The 26526-nt window shown below is 31.8% G+C and overlaps 1 protein-coding gene and 1 pseudogene across 3 annotated transcripts in view; one reads left to right on the top strand and one right to left on the bottom strand.

Annotated features, from left to right (window-relative positions):
* XPO1 (exportin 1) overlaps positions 1–26526 on the top strand; it is a 36507-nt gene that overhangs the window by 4571 nt on the left and 5410 nt on the right. For 2 of the 3 annotated variants that reach the window (XM_006909567.3, XM_025045072.1), the window contains exons 3-19: positions 4228–4329; positions 7856–7928; positions 17786–17847; positions 18048–18092; positions 19095–19276; positions 20151–20199; positions 20276–20395; positions 21109–21237; positions 21904–22062; positions 22953–23150; positions 23641–23779; positions 23924–24105; positions 24184–24340; positions 24439–24602; positions 24874–25008; positions 25358–25541; positions 25859–25965. In XM_006909567.3, the coding sequence (XP_006909629.1) occupies positions 4228–4329; positions 7856–7928; positions 17786–17847; positions 18048–18092; positions 19095–19276; positions 20151–20199; positions 20276–20395; positions 21109–21237; positions 21904–22062; positions 22953–23150; positions 23641–23779; positions 23924–24105; positions 24184–24340; positions 24439–24602; positions 24874–25008; positions 25358–25541; positions 25859–25965 (2187 nt within the window). Of the gene's footprint in view, positions 1–4227; positions 4330–5287; positions 5333–7855; positions 7929–17785; positions 17848–18047; positions 18093–19094; positions 19277–20150; positions 20200–20275; positions 20396–21108; positions 21238–21903; positions 22063–22952; positions 23151–23640; positions 23780–23923; positions 24106–24183; positions 24341–24438; positions 24603–24873; positions 25009–25357; positions 25542–25858; positions 25966–26526 lie in introns of those variants that run through there. The other variant, XM_025045073.1, reaches the window with a different exon arrangement.
* LOC112478006 lies at positions 867–985 on the bottom strand (annotated as a pseudogene).

Below are 26526 nucleotides of genomic sequence, written 5' to 3' on the forward strand. Positions count from 1 at the left end.
TTCACAGATATATGTATTAAAAATTAACAATATCTTTACATTGTATGAATTTTAGCACTTTTAAAAGTGATATTATTAATGTAGAGAATTATCTTACACATAATCCATGTTTCATTGTTAAGTTTTGGTTTTTTTTGGTTTTTATTTTGTTTTAACACCCAATGGAAAGAGATGAGACAGGAATGTTTTGTAAATTTTTTAAATGTGAGTTACAAGAAACTGGGAAACCTTGACTATTTACTCTGTGGAGTTAATCACGTGGAGTGTTAAATGAGTAAAAGTTTCTTTTCTATTGGATGAAAACTTAATAAAGAAATTTTCAAGGAAAAAGGACCATGAAAGTTGTATGAGTGGGAAAAAATCACTCTAGTAATTTTGTAAGCTTGTTAGCCCAGTTTTATACTCCTAGTGGCTGTTGATCAGTGTTCTTGTCTCCAAAAGCATTCTTGAAAGTTACTCCATCTTTATTTATTACATATATCATGTAGTTGCTTCCTTGTGCTGTGCTTTCAACATGGAGTTTTAAGCTTCATTTCATTCTAACATGAATGTATGGAAAGCAGCTGCTTTTAGAAGAAAGTATGGAAGATTGAAATGCATGAAGTAAAGTTGGGTGCATCCTCAGATATATTAGAAGCACAAATCTGTAGCCATTAGGAGAATGGGTATTTGTCTCACATCATTCAATTACTACTGCTGTTTAATCTTTGTCCTGGTTTAACCTGGTTCACAGCATTTATAAGTATTATTTATTTATATATATGTATATACACACACACACACACACACATATATTTTTAGGCGAGGCAACCCTTAGATTGCAAGGACCTCGTCAGTTTACAATCCCTTATTTTTTTAATTTTTTAGGCCCACAGCACCTGGTCTTCCTAGGTGGTCTCTCATCCAAGTACTAACCAGGCCCGACTCTGCTTAGCTTCCGAGATCAGACAGTATTGGGCTTGTTCAGAGTGGCATGGCCATAGACTCTAAGAACTATGAATAAATGAAGAGACCAGTGTTCTAAGCTTATGACTGAGAAATTGCAGTAATTTTTATCATGAAAAGTAAATTGTAATGCTACTCTTAGAATGTTTATCAGTATCGAGATTTAATAATTTGTTTAAAATTTTACTTTTTGCCAAAAAGTAGATTTAGAAAAGTATTTATAAATTCTGTCTGTTTATAAAGGCAGAATTAACCTTTCCAAAAGAATGCGATGTCTAGGTGTCCCGTTAGACAAATCAACTGCATAAAGATAATCAGTAAACTGGTATTATAGGTAAGGAAACAGGCTTAGAGCTTAAAGTCAGTTAAGACCCTCTTTTTCTAAAGTGTCATGTCTCTAAATTTCTAGTTCAGTCTGTTTTTCATAATCACCTCTTTGAGAGGGGGTCTTACTTTGAATAAAAAGTAGAAAGCTTAGTGGAAAACGTGCTTTTAGTGTTAGAGGTCTTAATTTTATTTCAGTAAGTTTTCTGGTCAGAGTGTCTCATCTAAAAAAGTGTCACCAGTCTTGCAAAAAGATTGGTGGATTAGTGATAAGGTTTGTAAAGCACATGTTATGGTGCCCAGTACTTAGAAGGAATTCTGTTGAAAGAGTACTTTTGGAAGTATGAAGATTTAGCATGTGATGTAAACTTATTTTTTAAAAACATGGTTTGTTTTTTTACTGGCCTCATAAAATATATGCAAAAAATGGCAACTAGAAATTATACTAACAAAACTTTTAAAATCAGCTGTAAATAGCCTAACTTTTTAAAAAAGAATATGTAATTTAGGGGACAAAATTATTAGATGGATGGCCTTTTCATCTATAGACAGAACTTTTACCTAGATGGGGAATGTAGTAGGATATTTAGCACTCTAACATTTGGATTGTCTACTGTTAACAAGCATTTTTCTATTCGTAGCCAAGTAGGCATCCAGGGAAAAAAGATATGGAAGAGTTAGGTGTTTTCTCTAATGTGTTAAGTATCTTGAACTCTTAATCTATTGCTTAGCAACTAGAATACTTTCACCATTCAGTTGGTAACAGGGAGATGCCAGATTTTCTCCCTCTTTAGTTTCCTTTTGTGTCTTTTTTAACCTCTCCTGGAGTTTTAAGTTAATAAAAGAATATTATGTAAGGATAGTGGGATTGGGGCAAAATAAAGACACTGGGATGCAAATGCCAGAAGTAATGTTAGAGAGTAAAATTACGAATACAAAGACAACTGAAAGGAGAGAACATAACGTGACAGATTGAAGTGAATGATGATAATGTGGGAAGTATTCACTTAAGTGTGGAATGCTCATCTCTTGAAAGATCTGAGAGTAGTATCTTGACCAGATAACTTTTACTAGGCATGGATTTTTTTATATACCCTATATCCCCTTGCTAGTTGTTACTATTTCATGAGCAAGTCTGTTGAGTTAGAAATGAATATCTAATTAGATATTCTCAAGGAGAGAATCAAAACATTATTAAAATGTGCTTTGGCCCTAGATAACTCACATCACTATTCTTTTTGCCTTTTGTCAGTTATTATATAACTCAGTTATAGCCCCTTAAGCTATTAGTCCCTTAATGAAATGGAATTAAAAATAAATAAGTGTGTGTGTTTATAAAATTGTATTTTACAACCTTACACTCTAGCTTTAACCCCAGACCCACAGGTGAAACCCAGGCAGCTGATTTTTCTTTTATATTCAGTGATGCTTCTGGTGTTAGGGTACAGAAACACTACCTAACTTAGTGGGTATGTATTTCTCAAATATTTTCTTTAAAACACTAAGCAGTATATGTTGCTGGTTTAATTAATGGGAAAAATCATGAATGTGATATTATAACTGTTACTTGAGAAAAAGAATTCTTACCATCAAAGCCAAAATAGGAATATGACTTTTTTCCCTATGATCTGGATTAAAAACCAAGTTAGAGATAGTGGTGTCTGTGTCAGATTGTTGAAAGAAGAATGATTCTCTTCCCTCTTTGATTTTTCTTTATTTATATCCATAGACTAATGTACTTGATCAAGGATTTAATTCTAACGGAAGAGTCATTGACAAATTTTAAAAAACCAAACTTTTGGCTTACAACATGATAGAAAAAGATAATTAGAGAGAAACTAGTTGGGCAACAAAACAGCTTTATAAGGGCAAAAAAGATTAAGCTGTCGCTTCTTGAAAAAAATAACAGTAAAATTAAGTCTTTGGTAAAATGTGTTCATATCATATGAAAAACTAATGGTTTAAAAAAGCTAGATAAGTAATGTCAAGATGGCTAGATCTTTAAAACTGCCCATTTTCAGTCATACCTCAGTAAAGCTAAGGGGGATAAAACTCAAATGGAAAGAGCACATTGCAGAAGGATTTCTATATAGTATACTATTTACATAAAATTTAGTAATTACATAACTATTTATGAAATCTATATGCATGGCTCTGAAAATAAAGACAAGACCAAATTCATAAAAGTGATTATCTCCAAAGAAGGAACAAGAGAAAGAAATGGCACTGGAAAAAGTTATAAAAGGTGATTTCCATAAGTTTTAAATCTTAAAAAGGAAAAGACTCAAGTACAACAAAATGCTCACATTAACATTCGTTAATTCTATATGTTGGCTACATAAGTTTAATATTTCTGTGTTTACATTTAAAAAGAAACAATTTTCAAAATAAGCTAGGATTTAATACAGGAAATCAGAGGACATTCCAAGAATGGGGAAAAAGGTATGTTTATAATTTAAGAGACCATTTAAAAAAGGTCTAAGAGTCTAAATATTCTGTATGTATCTATAGGTATTTGAGTCTTATTTATATCGTTTATATTTGTCTTCCCTTGAGATAACGTTTTTTTATAAAGTTTGTTATAGATACCTTGGTGACTCTTACAAAGCAAAGTTTACCTAATCTAAGTAGATGAATTTTTCTCTTGGTTTTGGTTGATTATTAAGTGCTGAGAACTCATGTCAAAGTAGATCTTTGTTAGCATTGGTTGTTTCAGTTCAGTTTTGAGAATACCAAATAAAGCAGATTACCAAAAAAAGTTATTTTGTTTCAAGGAAATATTCCCATTTTTATTCGAAGTATAAGAGTAATAACAGTTGTATTTCTATAAAGACTTTCTGGAGTATTTCTGAATGTTATTAGAATCACTGTCCTGTTAGGATTTGTGTCTTGCCTGATAACATTTTAATGATTCAGAAGAACAAGTGAGCTTAAAATTCTTCTTGTATAACATTTTAGCAAAGAATGGCTCAAGAAGTACTGACACATTTAAAGGAGCATCCTGATGCATGGACAAGAGTTGACACGATTTTGGAATTTTCACAGAATATGAACACGAAAGTAAGCAAGTGGTGGTTTTAAAATCCATTATTTCTTCCTTTCTTCCAGTCATAAACTTTGAGGAAGGTATCTCATTTTTAGTATTAACATTTGTTATCTCAAATCACTTAATATTGTTAACTTATTTCAAAATTTAGTCTTAAACATAGAATTAATTCTTGCAAATAGTCCTAAAAATTATGAATGAAGTTTTGTAATCAGGACTAGTATGCAAGGTGGCTTTTTTTTTTTTTTTTTTTTTTTTTTTTTTTATCTTTTTGTTTGTTTTTGTTTTTTGTTTTTGGTCTTTTTTTGGTTTGTTTCTTAGAGTATGTATACAGATCTAAGTAGCATAAATTCTGAATGTTATTCAGATATGAAAAATAACATCAGAGAAATTATTTGGGGCAGGTAATCAATATAATACAGGTTAGGCACCTCCAACACCAAGTTAGTTGTATGGGCAGTGTAAAACCCTACTACTCTGTGGTACCAATGCTTTTAATGGGACAGCACTCAGTTTTTATTTGCAATTGAAAATGTTATAATTTGGGTCCTTTTTTTCTTAAGTTTGAACAGAAGGGTTGATCAAAATGTGTTTTGACTGTTTTAGGCTTGATGATTCACACTTCTCTTTAAACTGCCTTAAAAGTAATAAAATAACATGCATGGCATTCTGTTTAATACACATAAGATTTCCACTTAACTATACATTGTGTTAAAACAGAAAATGGCCATGTTCACATCTGTTTCTTAAATCAGACTGTGTTAATTAACAGTTTAAAAATATTAATTAGTTTTGACATCTTGTAAATTTTAGTGCAAAAATACAGTCCAGAACTTCCTCAAAGTGCTAACCTTAAGTAACATAACAGTGTTTGCCTGTTTGCTTGCCTGGTAAATTTTGCTTTTTATACTGACAGACATTACTAATGTTTAAGTTGATTTATCAACAGTATTTTTAAAAACTCAAATTTGTCTTGTGAAAAATGAGATGATTAGAGGAACAGAAAGAAAGCAACAGGTAAAGAATTCTTCAATTTACATAAATTACCAATGATTTGGTGCTAAATTTATGCACTATGACATTTGGCTTTTATGCAATCATTTTTTTTTCTTTAAAGATGTTAACACTACCTGATATTAATCATAATGTTCCATTATGTTGATTGCTTGTAATAGGAAGAAAAGGGGTGTCTTCCTGTGCAACTGACACAGCTAGGCTTTGACGGCAGGCCTCCACAAGGTCTACCCTTTTGATTCCCTTTAACTGAATTCTGTTCATCAATTGTTTTTGTTTCATGGGCGGTGGGAGGGGAAAGGGGAATTCAATGCATAAAATGAGTATTTCTAAGGGCTCAGTAGAAATTTCTACCATAGGGATCATTTCATGCATTTATTTTTTCATTTAGTCTTTGCTGTTATCTGTCCCTCATCTTCATAACTCAGCAGTGGATTTCTCAAGTCCTGAAATGTAAAGCAGAAATGTAATTATTTAGAATACTGTTTGCATTATTTATGGCTATTTCCAAAGTAGTCATTGATCATTGGCCTTCACCTTTGGCTGTCACTTCAGATTTTTTAATCAAAATACCCATTTTCAAAGAAACGTGAATTCTTTTCATGTGTAGAGTCTTTACCGTGTAGGAGAGATTGGGTTTTAGGGTATTATGATGGTGATCTATGTATTCCTTTGACCTAACTTGTAAAAGCTTTTATTGGGCTTCTTGCCTTAGCCCCCTTGGCAGAAAGATGAAAATATGAATTGTCCCTTCTGCAAGCGTTTGCTACCGTTTTACAGTTGAAAAAAAGACCAGAGGTTAGTAAGTAGGTAATTTAGGTAACAAAGTGTCAAACATGAATAAGTAAATAAATATAAGAGTAAAGGAAGGGGGGATTATCCTTCAATTAAAAAGTATAAGCTGAAAAACATTTTCCAATTACTACTTACTGGTTTATTTAATGTGTGCTTGTTTTATAATGTTTTTAGAGTCTTTTTAATTAGTCGAGAATTAGCAAGAGGATGTGTAGTCCAAAGTACATTGTTTTGATTTGCTAAATAAAACTTTTGACAATCTGATTTTATGTGTATGAAATTAAAGTTTTTAAGGTAGTATTTTTTTTAAGTTAATGTAGAATTTCAGTCCATCAGAAACTTCCATTTTTGCTTTTATTTGCATTTTTCTGAAACCTAGAGCTATAGAGAGGTATAAACAGGATAGAAAACTTCACTATTTACTGCTGATTATGAAACCCTTTAATGACATCAAATTTGTATTTTCAGAATTTGCTTTGGCCTTGTTTTATTTTGGAAGTCTTTTAAAGGAATGTTCTGCAAATGTAGGATTTGAGTTGAAATGGCAAAATTTTCCTGAAAGTATGAAATGTTAAAATGAAAGAAAACAGCAAAAACACTTACTGTTTGAGCACAATGTAGTTTGGGACAGTCTATATTGTGCTTTGGATAAAATGAGCATTCACATGATCCCTTTGGTTGAAATACTAATGCTCCTATTTTATTGTGTGATGACTAACCATTTTAAAGATGAACTCTTATTCTCAGCCAAAACTTGCAATCTGAGGTTATATGTCTGTATACAAGTGAGTTTACCTTTCAGGTATTGTAGCTGATTCTTCCCTAAATCAAACAGTTAAAACACACCACAACATATTTGTCCTTTTTCTTCTTCCTGTCTATCCACACTAATTGGTCATGGTAATAATTTTGAGTTTTAATTCTTATAGCATTATATATATTGTTATAAACATTGTTGATTATTTAGAGTGGGTAGTTAGCAGGAGGGACAAAATGGCTTGAAAGTGGTATCTGTATTTATTAACTTTCTTACTTTTTTAGTTACGACTTTTATACTAGGAAGGAATACCTGAAAGGTAGATACAGATTGCAACATCCATTTGTGTATTATTTTGACTGTGCACAAAAGTTTATCTTTAAATTAGTAGAAATAGCAACTGTAAGGGTGGGGTGAAATTTTAAAATTAAACCCATGGGCTGTCTTGCTGCTCCTTAAGTAACACACCAGTGATGTTTGTAAACACTTTATAGAAAGTATCTGTGACCATACTTTAATGCTTGGCTGAGAGCTTACAACTCCTAGAGGATGGTAGGAAGCTTGAGAGCATCCAAGCTGCTAAATTCTTAGGAGCCTGGTTGTGTTAAAGTACGTGAGCCTTTATGACTATGAGCAGTCATTTATGCTGTGAATTCATATCTGGCTGCTGCTTTTCCTTCTACAGATAAGCCCATTTGGCTGCTAAAGGGCTTTTTATTTGGTTTTTCTTCCTGGTGTGAGCATGTATAAACAGCAGGACATTAAATAGAGTAGTAAACAATAAAATGAGGAAAATGCATGAAAACTCAGTATATGGGTGAATAGATTCTTGTTTAATATATGTAATTAAACTTGGTAGCATAATGTTTTTGAAACTTTAGATGTAAATGTGTGAATGTCTGTCCATTTGTGAATCCTGAAAGTTGCCAGTCTTACAGCAGTATATTCACATGCTTCTATTCTCCAATTTTCAGTATTATGGACTACAAATTTTGGAAAATGTGATAAAAACAAGGTGGAAGATTCTTCCAAGGAACCAGTGTGAAGGTAGGAAAGTGTTTTAAAGAATTGTAAATTCAGAATTTCATTATTCCTGGCATTTTTATTATAGTTGAGTATTTGGGTAGTGGGTGTATTGAATCTGGTAGTTTATTACGCTCTAATGGAGATTACTGATTTCATCATGTGGCAGGGCAGGATGTTTATTAGGTTCTTTTTGGGGAAAGAGCAGACCAGACTGGTCAAAATTTTTATAGTAGGTATCGTGAAAAATATCAGCTCATAGGTAATTGTGAACCATATCTGAAGTGAATGAAATTCAAATATGTACTCTTGAACATTGTTTTTAAGCTCACCAGACAGTAACTGACAAGTAATAAACATGTAACACATGGAATAATACACCAATTTAAAAGAGCAAAGGAAAAAACAACAAAATTTAAAAATCACAGTCCCTTTTGAAATTCTGGGTATGCCTTATAAGAGATTGACATCTAAAATGAGGAAAGATCAGAAAATGAAGATGTGGTGATGTGGCAGGGCAGGATGTTTATTAGGTTCTTTACCCTTTGTACTATATTGGTAAATATAGTCATTTTAAAACCTGGGACAAGGTTAGTCCCTTAGAGTTCAGCTACTTACGTCTTTCACATACTACTTATATTACCTACTTTATGTCACTTGTTTAGCTCTGAAAAATATAAATAGGAGTTGGGGGTATACTGCTTTTGGTGGCGTTTTCTTCTATTCATATTTGTTCCTTTTCTTTGACTGACTATTGATCTTTAAAATGTTGTTTTTCACCTGTTTTCTCATGTTATCTTTATGGTGGGATAGTCCTGGATTTACTCAGTCTGATTTAATCTAGACATCTTTCTAGCATATTTAAAGGTGAATGAGACAAGTCTTAATGGCAACATTCGTAATGTACTGTAAACCAAACATAAAGTACGATAGTGCAGGAGGAAATAGTGCTTTCTATTTCTTTAAATGTTTTATTTGGGGTTGAAACCATTTTAGATCATGTTCTGTGACCTTAGAAACTCATAATAAGTTTGACTGTGACACAGAAATAGATCTTTCATATGTCTTCATTGCTCTTTAGGAAACTTCAGTGCAGTCCTTATTCTTTATACTTCAGTGTGGTTTGAGCCTCAAACTACTTTGGCCTTGGCTTACCATACCAAAAAAAAGATGTTTTCTTTTTTACTTCAGTACCAGTTTACTATAGTGTAATTTAAGTTCCTCTTTTGTTACTAAACACCTAGACCTCTGCTTATTAACACATAAGGATTGTACTAGATGATCTTCTCTGACCTTTTCTAGCTTTAAAATGAAGCAGTTTAAAATTATACTAGTTTATCAAAGTCACGGTTGTATTTGTTACTGACAGAATTAGAGGCTAAAGGTCTCCCTGAGGATTTGACATTTTTAGTTTTCTACATGAATGGGAGTGGTATAGTTTGTTTTTTTTATCATAAAGTCATAAGAATTCCCATATATTAACATGTGAGTATCCAATATACAGTATTCCAAGGGGTATAAGACTGTTTCCTTTTTAAGTCTGTCATCTTGTTTGAAAAAAAACTGGAGGGTGATGATTCTGCCTGACTTGAGAATTCTGTTTAATTCATGTGTTCTTATTTGGTGTTGGTGAAATAATTTCTTCGTTTCTCTGCAAACAATAGTTATTTTAAAAACGCCTATTAAAATTGCCTACTCCTTGCATTTCCCTTCAACACTAGTGTGAAGATTAGTGGGGCGTGAACTTCTCAAAGTACCTGAAGTTACTTTGTCACCCACATATGGTTGTCATTCCATGAAGTCATTACATGGAGGAGTGTGGTGCAACTTCTAGGGTCTTTCAGAGGCTTATTGTTGGAAGAGCATGCATAATGGCTCCCAGAAAATGTTAGTGAGCCTTAGATTTAGATATGCAGCTCTAACTTTTTATGATGGATTTATTAATCTTGTTTTTAAGGTAATTGACCTCATTTGTAAAACGGAAAATAAATTCAATACTTTACTAATTTTATAATTCTTTTTAACATTGTCAATCTTGGGGGCTTCTCCCAATCTTAAGATTTTGTGTTTTAGGAAATATAGTAACATTACCAAATATTAATTTTCCTTCATCCTTAAATAACTTTGGTATTGGAAATGAATCAGTATAACCCCCCAAATACTGTATACATTCTTTTTGTTTATAATTCTCATGTCTTTTAAAGCTGTCATTACCACTTGTTACTATTTGTCCAACTTCCTTAGTATATATATTTGTTTACCTGGAGCATATATTGCTTTGTACAAAGGACTGTGAAGTACTAAAAATATATATCCTTACATCAAAATGCTATGCGTAGAAAAATGAAATGTATGTAAAAATAATATGAGCATTAAATAGGTATGTATAACGAGTGTTGCATATGCTAAAAGAAGGGACTGATGGTCAGGTTGGGCCCTTTAGAAAAGCTCATTCATACAAATTGCAACGCTTGTTGTATTTTAAAGGAAACAAGTTTGGCTGCACAAACAGCAAGCCAAAATAAGCTGCCTGCATTTTTTTTTCCAGTTTAGCACTTTTATTTGATCTCAGGTTCTTGTCCATAAGCACATGTTAATTTTCACATGTTCTTTTAGAGTAATGAAATTTTTAATTTAGGCCTCTTGTGTAAAGCACTTTGTCAGGAGAACCCCTAACAATTGTGGACTAGGTTAGATGCCTCATGTGAAGTAGACTAGTTTCCAGATGGCATATTTACTATTCACACACAAACACACAACACACTAGGACTGTCATTGGTGTTGAATCTCTTATTTTGGCTGCATATCAGCTTTCATTGTCCAGGTACATCCCTCCCTTTTTAAAAATAATTTTTGTACTTGGTTTAGAAAATTTCAAACCATAAAGAAGGATGGAGGAAGATACTAAGATTCCTTTATTGCTCCTTGGTGGGGGGAGGGGAAACTATCTCTGTGAAAGTATCTCTATTTTTAAATTTAAAACAGATCATGTTTTAATCTGTTAGAGCATATCTTTATAGATCATTTCATAAGATAGATATGAATTTGCTGACATTGAAAAAGGAATGGCGAATTAATGAAGTAAATAGTCCAAAGTGGTAAAGTCGTAATTGGACATTTTGGAAGTTTGGTTGCTTAAAGATAGTTGGACAATTAAAGTTTCTGAGTTGTACAGTTCCGTTACAATTTAGGGAGTTGACAGACCAAAACTAATTACCCATGAGGTTTTATACAGTGTTTCCTCTGGAATGAGGCACATGGTAAATTTATTGTATGATACTGCATTAAATTATTTCACCTCTTTGAGTCTTGACTGTCTTGCCAAGGTTATTGGAATATAAGAGATGTAATGTGCTTCTAGGCGATAAGTATAAACAAACACAGAATGTGTGTTGTCAGTTTCTTTTTGCACAAAAATATCTCCATTTCTTTCCATTTCACGAAATAACCATATTCTAGTCTCAAGTTATCTTGAAAAAAAATTTCTGCAATAGTTGCCTAACTGGACTCTTTAATATTCACTTTTGTGTGTACCTTATACTATGGTCACCACAACAGATTTGGCGTATTTTTAAAACAGAACTAATCAGGTCACTCCCATGCTTAAAATGTCTCATACTGAAGATCACATGTTTAATATGTTTGTTACCTTGAAGCAATGCTGGCTTTTAAATTTTTTCATTTATTTATTTATTTTTAAGTTTTATTGAGGTATATTTGACATACATAATAAACTACAAATGTTAAAGGGTACAATTTAATAAGCTTTGACTTAGGCATACGCCTGTGAAATTACCACTATAATCAGAAACTTCACTTTTATGATTACCTTCTCCCTCTCTCACCCCTCAATCTGCTTTCTGTCACTCAGTTTAGCTAAGAGTAGACTGGCTGAATCATATGGTAGCTGTATGTTTAACTGCCCATCCAACTGTTTTGTTTTCCAAAATGGTTGTATTATTTCACGTTCTCATTAGCAGTATATGAATATGCTTCACATCTTCACTGATGCTCAGTATGGTCATTGTTTATAATTCTGAGCATTATAGTCTGTACAATGGCTTCTCATGGGTTTAATTTGCATTTTTTTAATGACTAATGCTGTTGAGCATTCTTTCACATTGTTGATATTATTACTCCCTAATGAACAGAGATGGTGGTTGTTTCCTTTGTTCATAATTATGAAAAGAAAAATTTAAGTTTTAGGGCTCTTAAGCTTGTGTCTAAAGTAAATTATTAAGAAATTCCTTCTCCTTCTCACCCCGAATGCAATATATGTATTTTCAGTCTCATCTCATATCTGACAGGTGTTGCTACTTGTAAATTTTTGCCAGTTTTACAGCATGATGGGTTAATAAAAGGAAGATCGCTAATATTAATTATATATTTTATATCTTAAAAAACAAGGCAGTTTTCAGAATGTTCTGGTTCAGTATCATATTTGACAGAAAGTAATTTCCTACCACTTCTGGTTAAGGTAACATTTCGGTCTCTCCAAAGTTTCCCAATTGTATTGGTTTTCCATAAGAGATTATTACTTGAGACTTAACAATACCTAATACTTAGCTTGCATGCACATAGCCGTAGGAAATAGAAACCACTTACAGGCAGACTTTATTCAAAGAGGGTGGATTTTAATAAAATTGATATTTTTGTTATGAGGAAAATTATTAATTTTTTCATAAAATTGTGATAAAATGTATATAACTCTTTACCATTTTAAATGTATAGTCAGTAACTACGTTCACAATATTGCACGACCATTATCACATCTCCAGAATTTTTTCATCATTCCACATTGAAACTACTCATTAAACATTAGCACTATTATGCACTATCCCCAGTTTCTGTTAACCACTGTTCTACTTTATATCTCTGAATTTGCCTGTTCTGGGTAACACATACATGCATTCATGCCATATTTGTTTCTGTGGTTTATTTTACTTGGCATGTTTCCAGGGTTCATCTGTGTTGTGGCATGCATCAAAATTTCATTCTTTTTAAAGGTCAAATAATAATCCCGTTATATATTATATAGATACGCACTACATTTTATCCATTCATTTACAGATGGACATTTGGGCTGTTTTCACCTTTTGGCTGTTTAAATGATGCTATAAACTTAAAATTTTAATTTCTACATATCTTTTAGAGTTCAGTATCTGTTTGAGGCCATAACCCCTTTTAAAAATGGTGAATGTTCTTGTAGATCATTCCTCTTAAAAATACTAAACATGTAGGCACTATTTTAGTCTGATTCTAGCCTATGAGATCCCTTAGTTAAGAGCCGCTGCTTTTGGATTGTTTTTAGCTATTTGTCTCTTATTTTGCTGTTGTCACAAGTATGTTACTGAGTGAGGGACAATATTCTGTATCCCTTTGGACAATAAGAGGGAAAGAGGAGATATTTTAGAGCACTATATTTTACTCTCTGATAATTCAGTGTTGGTAGTTTAAATAGACAAATGTTCGTAATAAATGTCTTCTGACACAGGAAAAGAGCCTTTCATTTTTACATGGCTTTGATGGAGGGATATACCAAATTTTCATTAGAGTAAACATTTTAAACTGAAATTAATTGTATACTTTAAATATTGCATAGTGATTGAAACTGAATTGAATTCAATTTGTCATTGTGGTTTTACTTTTGTAATAGTGTATTAAGATAAGGCTTTCTATTTTTAGTCATATATGAAAATTAGCCACTGACCAAGAATAATCAGAATGTACAACTATTTTACTCACATATTGTACATATTTGTCTATGAATGCAGTTTTCTCTTAATAGGTAGAATCCTGTATTTGGTTGAAAATTTACTGCTTGGCAATCTAACCTTAGATTAGATAAGATGCTAATGTTCAACTCTTACAGTTTAAATTTTGAAAGCAGGGCTTTTGCTTCCATGGGAATATGTCACTTGCAATATGTTGTAGTTAGTGTTATTAAATTCTTGTTTTGAAGAGTTTTAATGAATGCTCTTTATGAAAATCAGGTTCAGTAATGCATTTCTTCATTCTATCTTTAAGTAGATCCAGTATTTGAAAGATGTTCCTGGGGGATAAGATTAATATTGCTGTGTAAATAACTTGCAGGATGATATGTAACTTGTAGGTCAGTGTGGGATTTATTAAATCTCACCTTTTTAGCTAAGCTGAAGTTGATATTGTCCACTTAATAAGTTTGTATTGACTCTTTGACATTGCTCTATTTGAAATGAGACTGTCAATGACATTTTTCTTGACATTGAGAAAAGAAAGTTGGATTATAAAAGATAAATGCCATAAACTCTTGGATTTGGAAAATTTTAGCATAAGCTGCCTTCCAGTGACTAGTTAGGCATTTTTATACTAGCATATGTTGTTTTGAAGAAATTACGCATGACTGGATTTCTTTTAAAAAGTAACACTTTTTAATAAATAATTTGAGGGTTTAGTTTTAAAAGTTTGGAGGTGAATTTTTTCTTATTGGGAATAGAATGGGGGCCTATGAATATGAAAATAAGAATGCTAAATCATCATATGAATCCTTTGAAAAATGTGATGACATAGTAACTATACAAGAACATAATTGAACTTGTCAAAGACGTAAAACTTAGATCTTGTCAGTGGAATGTTCTTGATTATTTTTAAAATACAATCAAAGTATCTTGATTCCCAAGGAAGAGCTTAGAAAGCTGCTGGAATAAATAATCTCAGCTTCTTCACATATACATAATTGGAAACATAATTTCAGATTAATATTTTTTTTACTGAATGAAATCTTTAAAGAGGAGTACTAAAAGAAATTTGTTTTACATAAATGTCATGTATGCAACTAATGGACAATAATTCATTTGTCACAAAGAATAACACTGGGAATGTGCCATTTTCTGTCAAATCTTAGCTGATTTTCTGTCACATCTCAAGCAGAGCTTTTTCTGTTGCTTATTTGGCTTTTCTACCTTGATATGCATAAATAACACTTTTCCTTTTTTTTTTTTTTTTAAAGATGCAATTCACAATTAAAACACTTCTTAATTGAGCAGCTGCTTTTAAAATTTTGGGGGGATAAACCACAGGAAGGAATTTGGGGAAGGAGTTAAGGTACTTGATTAAATAAGCTCTGGTACCTAACAGTGGGAGATTCTAGACACATTAAAAGGGCAGCAGTATTTATCCAAAAGGTGTTGTTATATATAGTTCCAATCTTTTGTGAAAGGATAGAAGTTATGATCTTGGTAGAGTGAACACACTAAATTGAAACTTCGTTGTCTGTGGGACCTTCCCGTTTTTTGATTACTTATTTTTGCTTTTATCTTATTTTCATCTTTTACCCCCCCAGCAAATTTTAGAAGCCTCTGAAGAGGACACAGATAATTAATGACTTAATCAGTAACAGAAGTTGAAGGATCTGTTTGATCCTCTTTTGTATTCCTTGAGGCTGAGAGAAGCCTCCAAATCAAATATTCCAACTAGACAGCAGCAGTAGTTTTAGACATTGTCTATTGCTTAGGACAGGTTTAGAAAAAAGCTACAGAATTTCTTACTAACATTGTATTGTCAGTCATTTAATCAGAATAGGCTGTATTTTTATTTTTGGTTTAAAACTTGTGTTGCCTGGATTAGGTTTCAGAGGGATACTTTTTATATTTTTTAGAATTGCCCTTTATTTTGGGGGCCTCAATGACTAATTTTGTATAAAGAACAGAAAGTTTAGTGGTACCAGAATTATGTTTTGATTAGATCTGATGGAGATTAAGGGCACATGAGATTGTTGTGTGGGTTATCCTAAATGATATAATTTAGTACTAGGTTTAAAATAAATTTGATTCCTCTAATTGTTTGATTTTTAAACATCATCTTATTTAAAAACTAGACCTGATATTATTTTGTGTCCACAAAGCCTCGTAATATTTAGAATAGAAATGTTGCCCAAAAAAGTATAGAATACATTTACACGTTTTAGTTTATCCTAAATACTAACTTATACAACCATAGTAAAATGATCAAAACCCAAAAATTTATATTGGTTCAGTACTATTAACCATGGGCCCTAATTCAGATTTCATAAGTTTTTCTCTCTTATGTTCTCTTTCTATTCTACAAATTATTTAATTTTTCATTAAGTCTCTTAGACAGTTCTTGATTCCTACTTGATATGCCTTTGACAGTTGAGTTCTGGTCAGTTAATTTGTATCGTGTATTTCAATTTAGGTTATTTTCTCATGATTAGAATGAATTTCACTTTTTTTTTTTTAGCAAGATTTACAAGTGATGTTGTCTCCTCAGTTCACCAAACCTGGGGGTCCATATAGCAATATGTTTTAACTGTTCTTTTATTAACCTTTATCAGTTGGTTATGCTGTTGCCTGCTGGTTTTTTATTTACAAAATTATTATTTTTCACTTTGAAAGTGATAAGTATCAAGAACTTGGGGAGATGATTTAAGACTATGCAGATATCCCATTTCTCCTGAAGACTTGTCCATTCATTTTAGTGTTCATTGGTGGGTCTTGCCTATAGAAGTTAGTACTGTCTTTGCCTAATAAACTGACTTTTAGAAATGGAAATGAGATAGTTTTCACTAAATTATGTTTGTATGCACTAGTTAAGAAAATTTTTAAAACTAACAACCATTGTTTTTATATTTCTTAAACCATGAATATTGATACAACTTAACATTTTTTCATTGATTTCATTATATTTGGCTTTGTTCTAATAAATTTTTTCCACAATTAGGGAAATTTTTCTAATTAGTGTTTTTTTTTTTTTTAAGGTTTTTATTTGGGACATGAAAGGAAATGGCCAGTTTCACCGTATTAAATAGAAACTTTTTTAGTAGCAATAAAGGGGAACCATAGGTAAAACAGCGAATTTAATACTTTAAATTATGAAGGTTACTATATTTTGGTAGTTTTACAATCAAATGAGTATTTTGCTGCCTTCAAGTTGGCTATATTTCCTGTTGATTCTTATAGGTAAATTTCTCAGCAGATCCCTTTTTGATGACAATTTGAGTCCATTGTTCTGATTTGTTAGATGAGGCTTGGAACACATCTGTATTTCCAAAGTTCAGATAGCTCTGAAAATTGGAAATCTTCATAAATCATTTGACGACAAAGTCTGAATTAAATAGATGTGAGAATAGTCTGTGTAGTGGAAAATAATTTGTTTGATTAGGAATCCTGCTTCAGACCCTTTGAGTGTGTTAATGTAGGTACACCACATTACTTTAAAATTTAAGGCGACCTGTGGTAGATCCTCTGTAAATTCTGAATGATGCAAATTAAAATCAAAAGCATGAGGTCTTACTTGTTTAAAGACTGGGTTGTACTATTAAGGGATCCTTAAGTAAAAAACATTACAAACTTTCTTCTTAATTCTTTTTTCCCCCAGTATAGTGGGGAAGAAGTTAAAATTTCATTTCCAGGATTAGCTTAATGTTATTAAATTGGAAAGGGATAACAATATCTTGACCTTGATTTAGAAATATTTTCCATAAACTTAATCATAGTGCTTACAAAGTTAAACATCAGGGTTTTTGCATTTTTAACCCACAAATAAGTGGATGCATGTTTATATTTAAATAAATAACATGTTAGTCCTGTGGTATTTTAAGTTAAAAGTCACGGATTTTGTGTACTTTGACTGGTATAGCATTAAAGAATATCTTAGAAGATAATAATTTATAATTGTTAAGTCTATTTTGTAATGGTTAACAACAAAAAATAACCTAAAAATTTAAATGGGTAGTATATTAAAATATGTTCCAAAAATGCCAAAATTGGTGATGGGATTGGGGTATATTATCTGACTCTACTCTGCCCTCTTCCTCCCCAGTTTTTTTTGTTCCTGGAGATTTATTAGCATGCTATAAAAGTGTTGAATAATTTTTTTCATAGGAATAAAAAAATATGTTGTTGGCCTCATTATCAAGACGTCATCTGACCCAACTTGTGTAGAGGTAAGAGTTTTTTTAAGAGGATGTAAAATCATTTAAACATTGAATTTTCAACTTTATACTGATACCAAACACCTACAGACACATATCCACAATCATTTTCAATAGATCTGCAGTCATTCTCTTGAGAGATTGCCTGTGCTTATATTCTTTTTACTCCTATTTTAGGCCCTCATTTAATCTAAACTTTTTTCTTTTCTTAGAAGGAAAAGGTGTATATTGGGAAATTGAATATGATTCTTGTTCAGGTAAGCTTTTACTTGATCCACTCTTTTCCTGAGAAGAATTAAATGCTTCAGTTAGGCTGATTACTTGAACAAAATATTTGAACCTACTACTTTGAATAACTAGACTAACATCTTACAGAAGTAGTGATAGTAGCCTTTACAGTAACTATAATATTTAATCTACTATACCATTTGAAATTATTAATTTACTGTGGTAGGAAACATCAAATACAGTAAACCCATCACTTCTGTGCCTCCAGAATGGATTGGACTTGTTTAAAATTTTATTTGCTTGGTACTGTGCATATTTCCTTTTCATGTCATGTATGCCAGTCTTAATTCATAAACCATTGCCTGTTGAATCCAACGTTTTTTAAATCAATCTCTATACTTAGTTGGTTTTTCAAACTTTATATAGTCTAACTTTAGAAATTTTGTATTTACGTATTTTTATATGTCACTAGATTAGATTGGCTTTTATACTAAGACTTTTTGTTGGTAAGCCTGTCTGAATGTGCTGTTACAGAATATCTTGTTGTGAAATCCCTAGTACACCAAGTATACAGTATAGACTTAAAAATCTAATGTAGTCATTAGGCTTTTGGTCAAAAGTGACTGTATCCCAAAGTTTAATGTTTCCTTTCTTCCAAGTTTATATGTCCAAACTCTACCATATTTCAAGAAAACGTCTTTCCCTGTCCATCATCTTTTTATGGTTAGAGTTAGATCTTTGCGTTTTCTAGGATAATTTGCACATAGCTATCTAGCAGATATTGATAAGAATATACATTAAAGCCAGATTAGACCAGTTGGGATAATTGAGAGGAGTCATGGGGGCATTTGAAAGAGAGGACTTTATCTGTTATACTTTGTACCATTGTGTTCTATAAGGATGGCACATTTCTGTTTTTCTCAAAGGAGAAAATGGAAAGTGGTTGATACTCCTGCTTTTCGAATGATACAGTTTCTTTGAAGTTTATTTGCCATTGACAAAGTGAAATAAAATTAACATGTCTTTTTTAGATACTGAAACAAGAATGGCCAAAACACTGGCCAACTTTTATCAGTGACATTGTTGGAGCAAGTAGGACCAGTGAAAGTCTTTGTCAAAATAATATGGTGATTCTTAAACTCTTGAGTGAAGAAGTATTTGATTTCTCTAGTGGACAAATAACCCAAGTGAAAGCTAAGCATTTAAAAGACAGGCAAGTAATTGTTTTGTTTTAGAATTTTAAGTAATTTCTCAAACTTTTTAATGGAATTTTGAGATACATGATAAAATTTTGAGAAACTGATTATCGATATGTTAAATTACTTTTAATTGTTTCTGAGTATAAATTTAAGTAGTGCTACAGTGGGTCTAAAATTCTCAGTCTGGAGGCTTGAAAAGTACATGTGGTGTCAAAGATTAGATATTATACTTCTGTCGTCACAGCAAAATAACATACCTCTCATGTTAAAGGAATATAGGTTAAGAGTTCCCAGAAACAACTTTTTGGATCTATTTTATATGGTGACTACTTAATTATAGGTTCCAAGGAAAATGACTTGTATCCAATAGTCAGCTGAATTGTTACTAGTCCTGCATCTTATCAGTTCCCTGTTTGTTAACCCTAGAAACATGCCAGACTTTATTTTTTCCACTTAATAATAAAAACTTGTTGAAGTCAATGGAGTACAGTATGTATTACCCTTATGCCTTTAAATGTAGTCAGACTAGCTTCAGACTTTACCATTTTTCCTGTGGTTTGGTGTATAAACACATTTTAGGATTTGGGATCTAACACTACTTATTTTGGAGAGTTTGAGTCATCTATGTTGATTATATAAAGACTAGAGTGTTTTATATTATTACAATAATGGTGACAAAAATACTAAACCTCTAAGAAATGAAGTTTCTGTATAGCAGTCTTTATAGATGAGTTTTAAAAGTGATATTACATGTAGTTTTAATAACTGTAGCTTTTGATGTTAGTGCTATTTGTTTTTAATGACCAATTGCTGAAATTTTTAATATTTGTTAATATGTAAGTAGTGTTTTTCCTATTTGTTTTCTAAACTGATCACTTTTTTTTTTAGCATGTGCAATGAATTCTCACAAATCTTTCAGTTGTGTCAGTTTGTGATGGTAAGTGTTTTTAATTTTATTTTTTAAAATAAAAATTATAAGAAGATAATTATTTATAGGTATGTTTTTGTTGTAGGAAAATTCCCAAAATGCTCCACTTGTACATGCAACTTTGGAAACATTGCTCAGATTTCTTAACTGGATTCCACTGGGATATATTTTTGAGACCAAGTTAATCAGCACATTAATTTATAAGGTATAGTGAATACATTTCAATTTTTTATCTATGCACTGAGTAGTTGCATATACTCTCAATTTGTAATGCTCTTTCATGTGGAAAAATCTTTGACATTCATAGCCATAACCAACCTTGTTTCTGAGATGATGAACCTTCTCAGAAGAACTTTTCCAGTTTCCAAGTAGTTGTTCAAAATAGTGTCAAAATCTTGTTACCCACTTATATCGTGTAATTTCACAAATTCCATGTGAACAAATAACGGATTTGATTTGATTTCAGTTCAATATATGTGTCACAATGAGTTAAATAAAAGAATGTTTCTACAAAATGGAAATTGTGGGAGTTTTTTTCTGATAATTTAAAAGCAGTAGCATATAACACCTATATAAGGTCTAATAATTGTTTATCCAGAGATAACCATCAGTTGGTTGTATTATTTTTCCAGATGTTTTCTTGGCTGTTATAATAAATAAATTATGTACTTAATTGTGGCTCTGTAAAAACAGGCAATTATAATTTACATTTGGAGCTTTGTAGTTCAGGGCTTGATAAAGCAATATTGTGTTTTAACATGTGAATTTATAATACTGGAGCCATCATTTTATTGATAGACAATTTATAACATTTTTTTCTCTTTCTGATATTAAACTCTTTGTTCTTAATACTAACTTTAAGTAAAGTGTCTCAGGCCGTTTAATTTTATGCTGCCTTTTTTTTTTTAATTAAAATAGTTCTTGAATGTTCCAATGTTTCGAAATGTCTCTCTGAAGTGCCTCACTGAGATTGCTGGTGTGAGTGTAAGCCAGTATGAAGAACAATTTGTAACACTATTCACACTGACAATGATGCAACTAAAACAGGTAATAAATATGCTTAAAAACTATCTTTTAGTGTCTTAGAAAAAGTTGGGTTGGAGTTGAACCATTTCAGCACAACTTACCATAATAGACCAGTTGTAATGTGATTATGTGTTTATTATATAAAATTAAGAGTAAACTAGAAATTTTTATGAACATTTTTAAAAAAATCCTCGATATAAAATATGGTAATTCATTTCCACAGAATTTAGAAGCTTAGAAATCTGGGATTTAATATCAATCAGCTCTGCTTCTGACCTTATGTCTCGGAACCGAAGCATTGTCCAGTCCTAGTTTGATTAGGTATATATGAAATTACCTAGACGGTTAATCATAATGCTACATGTTGTATATATAATCTGAATTAAATATTTTTACGTTTTTAATAATATCAAGGAGAGAAACATTTGATACAGGGGAAAATTCAAAGGATAGTCTTTGAGGAAATTTTAGTACTTTCAACATTAAAGGGGAAAAGAAACATCAAAAGCTCTAGGACACACAAATACAGAAGCGTGGGTATAACGAGAATTCTAATGAAGAAGCTGTTTAACTTTTTTTTTTTTTTCTTTTTAATAGTAAAATGGCAGTGGAATCTTAACGCTAGTTATAGTGTTCTTTGTTATTGGTTTTAAAATGCAGACTAACAGCCCACATTTAAACTTTCAGATGCTTCCTTTAAATACCAATATTCGACTTGCATATTCAAATGGAAAAGATGATGAACAGAACTTTATTCAAAATCTCAGTTTGTTTCTCTGCACGTTTCTTAAGGAACATGGTCAGCTTATAGAAAAAAGACTAAATCTCAGGGAAACACTCATGGAGGTAGGCTTTGCGGAGCGTTTGGCTTTTGAAATTCTTCTGTGCAAAATAATAAGTGTCTTTGCTCTAAAATGTATGTACCTTTCAACATGTATTCTTACCTATTACTGCTCTCCATTATAAATGTATGTTATCAGTTCCAAATTCTGGTTAAGCAGAGTTTACAGATTTTGTGTTCTATGTAATAACATTAATTTATGATCAAAATTAAATTTCTAAAAGGTATCCATGTCATTTCTAAGATGAAAAGTCTACATCTTAGAAACAACCTTATTTAAAAATTGAGCTGTATAAGTAACATAACAAAACCATCTCTTTTAAAGTATACAATTCACTGTTATCAGCCGTCATCTATCTGTTCCAAAACATTTTCATCACCTACAAGCGATGATGTACCCATTAATACAGTCACTCTCATTTTTCTCCTCCCCATCCCCCTCTCTTTGTCTCTGAAATTACCTATTCTGAGCCATTCATGTAAATGGAATCATAATATCTGGTCTTTTATAATTGGCTTCTTTCATTTACCATGTTTTCAAGGTTCATCTGTGTTACAGCATATACCAGTACTTCGTCCTCTTTTATGGCTGAATGATATTTCATTGTATGCATATTTTAATTTTGTGTGTTCATCATTTGATGAACATTTCGATCATTTCCACCTTTTCATTGTTGGTACCAACGATTGCATAAGGTTTTTGAAGTGTTGTTCTAGGACACGTCAGAAGAAAGCAGAATTTGCTTCTAGAGAATTTCTGCAGTCTTTTCTGAATAGTAAATCCTCAGAGTTGTGTAAAATACAACATGGATTTTTATTTCTAATGTAATGAGTGGAAAGCAGTTTGGTTAATAATATCTAAGGACTATTTTAATAGTTTTGCTTTTCATTGTAGGCCCTTCATTATATGTTGTTGGTATCAGAAGTGGAGGAAACAGAAATCTTTAAGATTTGTCTCGAGTACTGGAATCATTTGGCAGCTGAACTCTATAGAGAGAGTCCATTCTCTACATCTGCCTCTCCATTACTATCTGGAAGTCAACATTTTGATGTTCCTCCCAGGAGACAACTGTATTTGCCCGTTTTATCCAAGGTAACAGTAAAGTGGGTGGTTGAATGCTTTTCCTGTTATTGCTGTGATTTTTGAGGACTAAATGCAAGTACTAGCTTTTATTTTTGGCTAATCTTTCCAAATAAATATGCTGCAAAAAGAGTCCAACAACTTCTTCATGCATGTTGAAAACCAGAACATGAAAGAGATCATATACGAGCTATGGTTCGTGAAAGTGTGGTCCTTTTAGAAGCAGTACCACCTATGAGTTTGTTAGAAAAATGCAGATTTAAGAGGCCACCCCATATCAGTCAGTTTCTGGAGAAGATATTGGAAATTTAACAGTTGATTTTTATTCATGATAAAGTTTCAGAATCATTGCTTGTAGAATAACATTTTCATAATGTTTATTCTTTTATATGAGAATAGTATTGTTATGTTGGTGTGAAGTGCGTATATTTTAATTTTTTATTGCTGTGTTTGATGTGGCTTATTTCAAAGATCTAACAGATTTTTCTTTATTGTTGAATAGGTCCGTTTATTGATGGTTAGTCGTATGGCTAAACCAGAGGAAGTATTGGTTGTAGAAAATGATCAGGGAGAAGTTGTAAGAGAATTCATGAAGGATACAGATTCCATAAATTTGTATAAGAATATGAGAGAAACATTAGGTAAGTTAATACTATAATTTTTATTTTATAATTTTTGTTCTGGGGTAGAAATATTTTAGGAAATGTGGTATACTTAGTTTCTAAATCTGTTAATAGCTAAGTTCTGCATTTGAAATATCTGAAACTTTTTTCCTTCGTTTGTAGTTTATCTTACTCATCTGGATTATGTAGATACAGAAAGAATAATGACTGAGAAGCTTCACAATCAAGTGAATGGTACAGAGTGGTCATGGAAAAATTTAAATACATTGTGTTGGGCAATTGGCTCCATTAGTGGAGCAATGCATGAAGAGGATGAAAAACGATTTCTTGTTACTGTTATAAAGGTATGCAAGTGATTTGTATGAACTGGAACCATTATATAAGTTTTATTACAAATTACTGAAATTTTTCTTGTATCATAGGATCTATTAGGATTATGTGAACAGAAAAGAGGCAAAGATAATAAAGCTATCATTGCATCAAATATCATGTACATAGTAGGTCAATATCCAAGATTTTTAAGAGCTCACTGGAAATTTTTGAAGACTGTGGTTAACAAGCTGTTTGAATTCATGCATGGTAAATCCTCTCTATTTAATATATTATATTTAGATATTTTTGTTAAACAAAAACAATTTTTCTTCAAACTTTTTTGATAAATGTTTTTATTTTGTTAGAGACCCATGATGGAGTCCAGGACATGGCTTGTGATACTTTCATTAAAATAGCTCAGAAATGCCGCAGGCATTTTGTTCAGGTTCAGGTTGGAGAAGTAATGCCATTTATTGATGAGATTTTGAACAACATTAACACTATAATTTGTGATCTTCAGCCTCAACAGGTATGGTGGGAGCACTTAGCATATTTTTCTTAGAAAGTAGCTACTGTTTTCATCAGAATTCATTAATGGGAATTGAAAGAACACTGCTACTGGATTCAGTTCAAGTATCTCTGTGGTTATGTTTTCATAGTGAGATAGAAATTTAACTAGAAGTTTGTTAGGCTGTTTTCCTATCTGACACTTAAAATTTGTTTAAGTTACAGATGTGAATTGTTTGTGTGGCATTCCTTATCATGGTTCGTAAATATAAAATGTCTTCCTTTTAACATAGGTCCATACATTTTATGAAGCTGTGGGATACATGATTGGTGCACAAACAGACCAAACAGTACAAGAACATTTGATAGAAAAATATATGCTACTCCCTAATCAAGTTTGGGATAGCATAATCCAGCAGGCAACCAAAGTAAGTTATAGTACTTTTTGTAAAAGTTCTAGTAGATTTTAAGAATTGTGTTATTTACAAAAGTCCAGAATTCAGTACCTCTGACATATTTGCCTGATTTATAAGGATTTTTATCTGTGTTTTTGCACATTAAAAAATACATGGTAAATTTTTATTCTGTTTTGATGGTAAATTGTGACTTTCACTCTATTCTTAGTTATAGGCATGGTAATGAAGACTTATTTTGCGTGTACTATTTGGAATTATAAATGTGATTATAAATTAGGAATAAGGTGGGCAGTGTTTTTTGCTTTAGTGATTATAAGGATAATTCATATGATAATTGGATTTCTTTTTTTGTCCTTCACAGAATGTGGATATACTTAAAGATCCTGAAACAGTCAAGCAGCTTGGTAGCATATTAAAAACAAATGTGAGAGCCTGCAAAGCTGTTGGACACCCCTTTGTAATTCAACTTGGGAGAATTTATTTAGATATGCTTAATGTATACAAGTGCCTCAGTGAAAATATTTCTGCAGCTATCCAAGCTAATGGTAAGTGATTTTGAATTCTATTGGAATGTTGTATATCAGTTCTACATTCCTTACGGTAGGCATTCATTATTGCTCACAGATTTAAATCAACTCCCCTCTCATGTTCCAGATAACCCTCGACAATTTTTTAAACTAATTGCATGCCCCCTTTCCTTGTAAAATTAGTCTTAGTTTATTTTCCCAATAAATTCGTCTTAGGATTTTAAAAAATGTCTTTAGGTTTTTTAACGGTAAATAAAACAGTGTCTGAAACACATGTAATTACCAATGTAGAATTTTAATTGTCAAGTTGGATTCCACTTAATTATATTTTTTAGGTGAGATGGTTACAAAGCAGCCATTGATTAGAAGTATGCGAACAGTGAAAAGGGAAACTTTAAAGTTAATATCTGGTTGGGTGAGCCGGTCCAATGACCCACAGATGGTAAGTGAGATGTGCTTTTTGTTTAAGTTGAAACTGCATTCTCTGAAATATGCTTTATTTCTGTGTGCACTTGGCTAATTTAAAAGTAATTTAGATGTCTACGTTGGTTTATTTTATAGCATTCTATTTATCAGAGTCCTTGAGTACTTTAAAATGTGGTTATAAACCATCTTCTAAAGAAATTGCTGTTAATTGAAGGGAGTGGTGATATGTAACAAGATAACTGAGAAGCTGTCTTTTTATTTTTATGGCTAGATAAGAGTTGAGATGAATTTTTTGTGTTCATGATTTTCAGAGCAGTTTACAAAGCCGACATTAGTTTGCCTCTTCAGTGAAAGTAAGTGCTTTCTCACTTGAAGATTTGAAAAGTCTTTTACTTGCTTATTCCTCTTAGTCTTAAATCATTTCCAGAAAGGAAATGGTTTTCAGAAACTAAACCAGCTCTATATGCCTCAACTTGGAAAAATGTGGATTATTATTATTACCCTTTTCATGCTCTTGGTCCTTGGAACACTACAAAAAGTTCTATCCTGTTAACACTGCTGTGTAGTTGACAAGTGT

This window comes from Pteropus alecto, unplaced genomic scaffold (assembly GCF_000325575.1).
Source record: "Pteropus alecto unplaced genomic scaffold, ASM32557v1 scaffold131, whole genome shotgun sequence".
Taxonomy (NCBI): domain Eukaryota; kingdom Metazoa; phylum Chordata; class Mammalia; order Chiroptera; family Pteropodidae; genus Pteropus; species Pteropus alecto.